The sequence below is a fragment of the Octodon degus genome, unplaced genomic scaffold (genome assembly GCF_000260255.1).
Source record: "Octodon degus isolate 3935 unplaced genomic scaffold, OctDeg1.0 scaffold00011, whole genome shotgun sequence".
Classification (NCBI taxonomy): Eukaryota; Metazoa; Chordata; class Mammalia; order Rodentia; family Octodontidae; genus Octodon; species Octodon degus.
In genome coordinates this window covers 27,273,890-27,279,967 of record NW_004524587.1, presented here as the reverse complement: position 1 = coordinate 27,279,967, position 6,078 = coordinate 27,273,890, and the positions used below count along the sequence as shown (strand labels likewise).

The 6,078-nt window shown below is 42.7% G+C and overlaps 1 protein-coding gene across 1 annotated transcript in view; it reads right to left on the bottom strand.

Moving 5' to 3' along the window:
* The window catches only part of Bbs2 (Bardet-Biedl syndrome 2), a 39,052-nt gene that overhangs the window by 14,267 nt on the left and 18,707 nt on the right, over positions 1 to 6,078 (bottom strand). Inside the window, exons 8-12 of the mRNA XM_004626055.2 lie at positions 2,806 to 2,941; positions 2,430 to 2,569; positions 1,799 to 1,943; positions 1,546 to 1,717; positions 718 to 847 (exon numbers count right to left, since the gene is read on the bottom strand). Coding sequence (XP_004626112.1) covers positions 718 to 847; positions 1,546 to 1,717; positions 1,799 to 1,943; positions 2,430 to 2,569; positions 2,806 to 2,941 — 723 coding nt within the window. The remainder of the gene's footprint in view (positions 1 to 717; positions 848 to 1,545; positions 1,718 to 1,798; positions 1,944 to 2,429; positions 2,570 to 2,805; positions 2,942 to 6,078) is intronic.

The window sequence follows — 6,078 nt, the reverse complement described above, 5'->3', positions numbered from 1 at the left end:
CTTGCCTGACAAGTGTAAGGTCCTGAGTTTGATTCTTGGTACAAAAAGGAAAAAAAAAAAAGCCTTACCAACAAGACTGTAATGTTGGGGGCCGGACAGATAGCTCAGTAGAATAAGCGCTTGCCTTCAATCCCTGAGTCCGCCAAAAATAAATAAATACTGCAACCCAGCCGAAGTTAAGGCTGGTATTAGTACTTCAGACTTTACAAGGTACTACTATACCAGTCACACAATACTCAAGGGCCCTTTATGACATGAGCAAAACTATCCTTACTTATGGATAAGAAAATTGAGGCTCAGAGCAGAATACCCAAAGATTAATAAGAATTTCTTTAGTTAAGATAGAATTTGAACCCAAAATGTGTTTCCAGCTTCAAGTCTCACTCTCTCTCCATCTTTTTTCTTTAACAGTCTCACTATGTTGCCCAGACTGGCCCTGAACTCCTCGGTTCAAGCAAGCCTCCTACCCTGGCCTGATAAGTAGCTGGGACTACAGGCATGTGCCACTGCACCCAGCTTCTCTCCATCTTAATGTAGGCTCCTTTGAAACACTAAGTAAAGACAACCATACTAAGGTCATAACAGAAAGAAAGAAAAGAATTAAGAACTGGCTAAAATTCACTGGAAATTAAGGATCGCTCGGATAAATACTGTATGTATTTTTTCAAAATAAGATATGTGAGCAAAAGCACTGTAAAAAAAAGACCACGTACTCACCCTCTGTGCCCGTTCTGTAATGACAAAGTTAACGTAACTGAGGGGCTCCCTGGCAGAGTCTGTGCTGGTCAGTGCATACATGGAGAATCGGGGCAGCTGTCTCGTCAACTCAAATACATGGAACTGAGTGCTAGGGTCAACCAGTGAGACACAAGAGAAGTGTTTGATATGTTATTTCAAAAAGCAAGACCCCGAAACTCAAGTCACTCCTGGATCATCATCAGTCGATATTTAAGGGCTTCAATCCCCAAAATACTTGAGGGCTGACATGTAGGAGCGGGCTTTGGGAGCTGAAGATGACGAGCATGCATACACACACGCAGACACGAGGCCATTTACGCACCCTAAAGGGACGTGGGAGACTTATTTTCCACAAATGTAATGGTTTCTCTTTATTAGCTAAGACTATATAGACTGCATAGACTATATAGACTGTGTACTGTTCTAACATACGTGTACACCCCAACTCTTAGGCTTAGGGGCCAAAACTATGAGTTGACAAATCATTACTGGAACTTTTCTTGGTCGAGCAATGCTGGGGGTCCATCCCAGCACCTGCACATGCTAAGCACACTCTTCATGGCGCTACACTTCTAGTCCCAACTAAAACATTTTTGAGATTCTGAGATCATCTGATTAAAACAGAAAATAACCATTTTAAACTTACACATTAGCCCCTGTGCTTTTTTAAAGATTCCAAATTAGGGAAGTAAAAGGTCCTGGGAAACCTGTACTGGAGGGCAGAACCACTCAGTGACATCACTGCCCCACAGACTGTACGCACAATGGGAAACGAGTCCTCTATGGAATGAACTTGTAAAGGGTCACCTGCTTCTGTAACCCACAAAGGCTTTCAAGTGCAAATCGACAGGGACATCTTTGGGTGGTACGATTGGGACACGGATAGAGTTGGAGACGTTGTGGATGCTGGGATGTACCACGTGGCTTTCACCTACAAAAATTCCTTCTGCAAAAATCAATACTGCTCGAATGATGGTGTCTGCAGGGAAGAAGAAAAAGGCAGTTCGGTGGCCACGCCAAGGTGGCATGGACACCAGAACCTGTGCTGTAAATGTCTTACCATTTGAAGTAGAAATGCACAGCTCTGTATGTGCCGCTTGAGTCTCGCTTCCCAGATTGACTGAGAAGATAGTGTGGAGCCTGGTATTGGCTGGTATGACGTCCCTTTGCCCCTCAACCTCATTCAGTGGACTGCTCAATTCAGCCTGCAAAACAACCCACCCATTTCAACTCATTCTCCAAAAATGCTGAACTAATGTTCACTTTAAATAGCCTGTCTACACACTCCACAAGAACAATGCTGGACTCCGCTGGCTTCTGGCCCCAGAGAGCCTCCAGCCCATGCTTCACACTCCTATGCCAGTAGCAAAGCACACCCGTGCTGAATACTGGCTGCAAGCAATTCAAACTCCCTATCAGCGTTGGTTTTGTTTTTTCTTTTAGAAGTCTTAGGGAATGAACTCAGGGCCTCAGGCATTCTACCTCTGAGCTACATACCCAGTGTTTTTGTTTTGGTTTGGTTTGTATTTTTGTTTTTTAATTTTTGAGACAGAGCTTGCTGGCTTGGCCATAAATTTACAATCCTCCCGTTTCAGCTTCCTGGCCAGCTCTGACTGTAACTCTTCTCCCACATTTGCTGATCTTCCTGGTCAATCTCAACATGCCTAGTTCCCCTTCACCTTAGGTCCCACCTTGGTGCTTTCCTCATAGTTACGGAGTTCCAGCAGCAGATTCTGCTTCTTCTGACTTAGCTCTCGGATCAGGTCCTGCTCCATGCTGGTGTCCATGAGGTTTCCCTTCATCTCTGCTGTGCCTGGCAGGTAGCCCCGGACTGGCAAAAGAAAAAATACTCACTTGATTGAAGAGCATCCCAAAGATGCTCAAACCTATCCTTGGGTCATCAATTATTTGCTTTGAAAAGCCAAAAATATAAATTCTCATCCTTCCAACTCAGGTGAATGTGTTATACCTAGGGAGCTTCAACACAATATAGTGGAATTTCCTGGCATCTTGATCCAATGAAATTGAAAATCTGACTTTTCAAGGATTTTTCTCATCCCAACTTACCTTCCCCATCCACTGAGCAGCAGATTAGCTGTACATGGCCATCCATTCGATAATCTCCCTCTACCACACCAGCAACTGCTGAAGAAAAGTTGTCTTTAAATATGACCTCCCCAGTCCGGTCACAGCGAGCATCCACCTGAAAATAAAATAAGAACTTAAAGAGCCACTTCAGCCACAGTTTGAAAATAATGATACCAGCACTAAATTTTTAAATGAAAACCAGTTTTTTGAAGAATATATGCAGTGTATTATTTGTTGAAAAATAAAAAAAAAATAAAATAAAAAAATAAAATAAAAAAAAAAAAGAAAACCAGTTTTTTAGGTCATTTAGTCTAGTAATTTTCAAGAGTATTCCATGAAGCCTGTGGAGACACCTAAGACTACTGTGGGCAGGAGGGCCAAAAAGGGCCTCAAACCAGCTTAGCTTTCTTCTTTTTCAGTAGAAATTGTATTATATACTCAACTTCAAATTAGGCTTCTTCTGAAAAATGGGCCTGCTGAAAAGCAGTCATACAGTATTCCCAGCATGGTATGAAAGGGTGGGGCTCCGAGGCCAAAGCCTGGGTCCTGATTCCATCTGTGCCATGGACTGTGGGATCTCAGGGTGAGTTTCTTAAACATTCTCTATTTTTCTCATCTAGGATCAACTGCAAGAATACAGGGAAGCAAGAGTACCTGTATCCCAGGGCTGTAACAAGGCCTAAAAGAGTTACTACATGGAAAACACTTTGAATAGGACCTAACACACAGAGATAAACCAGAAATGTGAGCACCGTATAGAATTGCATCTCTTATGGTATATAAATATATAAAACATAGTTACAGTTAAAGTCTAAACAATGCCAAATCAGCCCAATCTTCTACCATCAAACATTTTACAATAACCTTTATTTTATAAGAGCTCTCTTCTACATGAAAACTATTCAGAGTTCTTAGAGAACTCTCAAGTCCACTCTTTGCAGAAGATAACACAATAAATAACTGGCTAACCAGAAACAAATGAATCTGAAAAATAATAATGAGCTATCTGTGGTGACACATCCTTGCAATCCCAGAAGTCAAGAGGCTGAGGCAGGAAGATCACAGGTCCAGGCCAGCTTGAGCTATATAGTAAATTCAGGCCCAGTCTGGACTACAAAGTGAGATTTTTAAGAATTTTTTCTTCATATGTATCTCAGAAGCAACATGAAGAGCTACGGAAATAGCTTCAGACCATAAGCGCCTGCCTGGCAAGTGCAAGGTCCCAAATTTGATCCCCAGTACTGCATGCTGTGCCGGCCCTGGAACCCTGGGCACAGCGTGCTGGCCCCAGAACCGGGCATGGTGGCACACAACTGTAATCTCAGCACTAGGGAGGCTGAGACAGGAAGATCATTATGAGTGTGAACTACATAGTGAGACCCTGTACCAGAAGAAATAAAAAATAAATAAATTTTAAAAAAGAAGCAACCTGAAACTTCTACTTACTCGAAACGATAATTTTGTTCCAGACTAGAACACAGATATCGTTAATTAAAGACTAAAAGACAGTAAATCTGGTAAAACAACTGTTTCAATGACAATGCCATTCACTATTCTGTCTTTTCTTTTGTCTTTTTGTTTGGGGGCATGAGAAAAGGTCTCACTATGTAATTCAGGTTGGCTTTCAACTCATGTGGCCTAGCCTGGCCACAAACCTGTAGCCATCTCCCTGCCATGCCTCCCAGGGTGTGATTACAGGCAGGTGCCACCATGCCAGGGTACTATTTGTCTTTGACATTCTTCTTTGGTAAAATTTTGCAACCAAAAAATAATGTAGAGGTCCAGCCAGATAGCTCAGCAGACTAAAGCACCTGCTTAGGCAGAGCGCAGTGGCTGGGGTTCAATCCCCACGTGGCCGTGCTTTGCCCCACCCCCGGGTTGCGCTGAGACAGCGATTGAGACTCAGTGTGGTGGTGCACATCTGTAATCCCAGCGCTTGGGAGGCTGAAAACAGGAGAATCACTACGAGTCCTATCTACGCAGTAAGACCCTGTACACCTTACAGACCCTGTCCTAATAAAAATAAATAAATAGAAATAATGTAGGAGCCGGGGAGATAGCTCAGTAGAATAAGCACTTGTCTGGCAAGTGCAAGGCCCTGAGTTCAATCCCTGGTACCGCCAAAAAAAAAAAAAAAAGTAAATCACAGCCTACCTCCTTGCCTGAGGCATATCACATTCAAGCATCCATGTTATATAAAATAACATCCTCTTAGCCTACTGATGATGACTACTAAAGCTTGTGAAAGAATGCCTGCATCCTACTTCAGGTTTTGGTATAGATGTAACCCTCTAACTCAAGCTAAACTGACCTGCTTCTTTCCGGTGAAGGCCTCACAATCAAACAGCTTGCACTGCATTCCCACGGGTTTAGCAAGCAAGAGCGTCCCTTTACTCACTAAGAAGGAGGATTTGCCTTGCTATTTCTCCGATACTCTGCTCTTTTGCTTACCCAACATGAAGTTTTGTCCTGAATAGAGAGGATGGGCGTCTAACTGGACAAATGACCTACTACACAGCGAACTGGCTAGTAGCATTTGTTTAGTATCTTTACACCAACATTCTCAAGCTGCATCTGGTAAGTGTCCCTTTTCTGTGCTTTTCTTGTTAAATGTAGATAATCAGTTTCCCACTTATATAATGACTATATAATTTTCTTACCTTTTTTTTTATGCTGAAGCACATTATATAATAGAAAATACTCAAAATTTTGAAAGCATTTAACTATAAAACCTCTAGGTCCAGAGTCACATTTTGAGGTAACTTTTAATGATTATCAAGTTTAGTCATTTTCTAATCCTTGAATGAACTGTAATAATTTCTCCCATAATATGGCCCATTGCGGAATGAATGGTTATGTCCTATCAAAGAACGCTATAATGCCAACCCCAAGGTGACAGAATAGGAGTTCAGAGCCTTTGGGAAGTGAGTAGATCACACAGGCAGAACCCTGAGAAGGATCTTATCCTCCCACCTGTGAGGTTACAGTGAGAAGATGGCCGTATGAGCAACCAGGCCCTCCCCACACCCACAACCTGCCAGCACCTGGACTTCGAGAGCTGTTTGAACTACATTTCTGGTGCTTACAGGCTGCACACTCTACAGTATTTTGTTATAAAAGCCCAAGTGGACCAAGACACCCATTTTACAAACTTCCAAATCCCTTCATAAGGGCCGGGGAGATGGCTCAGTAGAGTAAGCACTTCCCTGGCAAGCGCAAGGGCCTGAGTTCAATCCCTGGTTCCACCAAAAA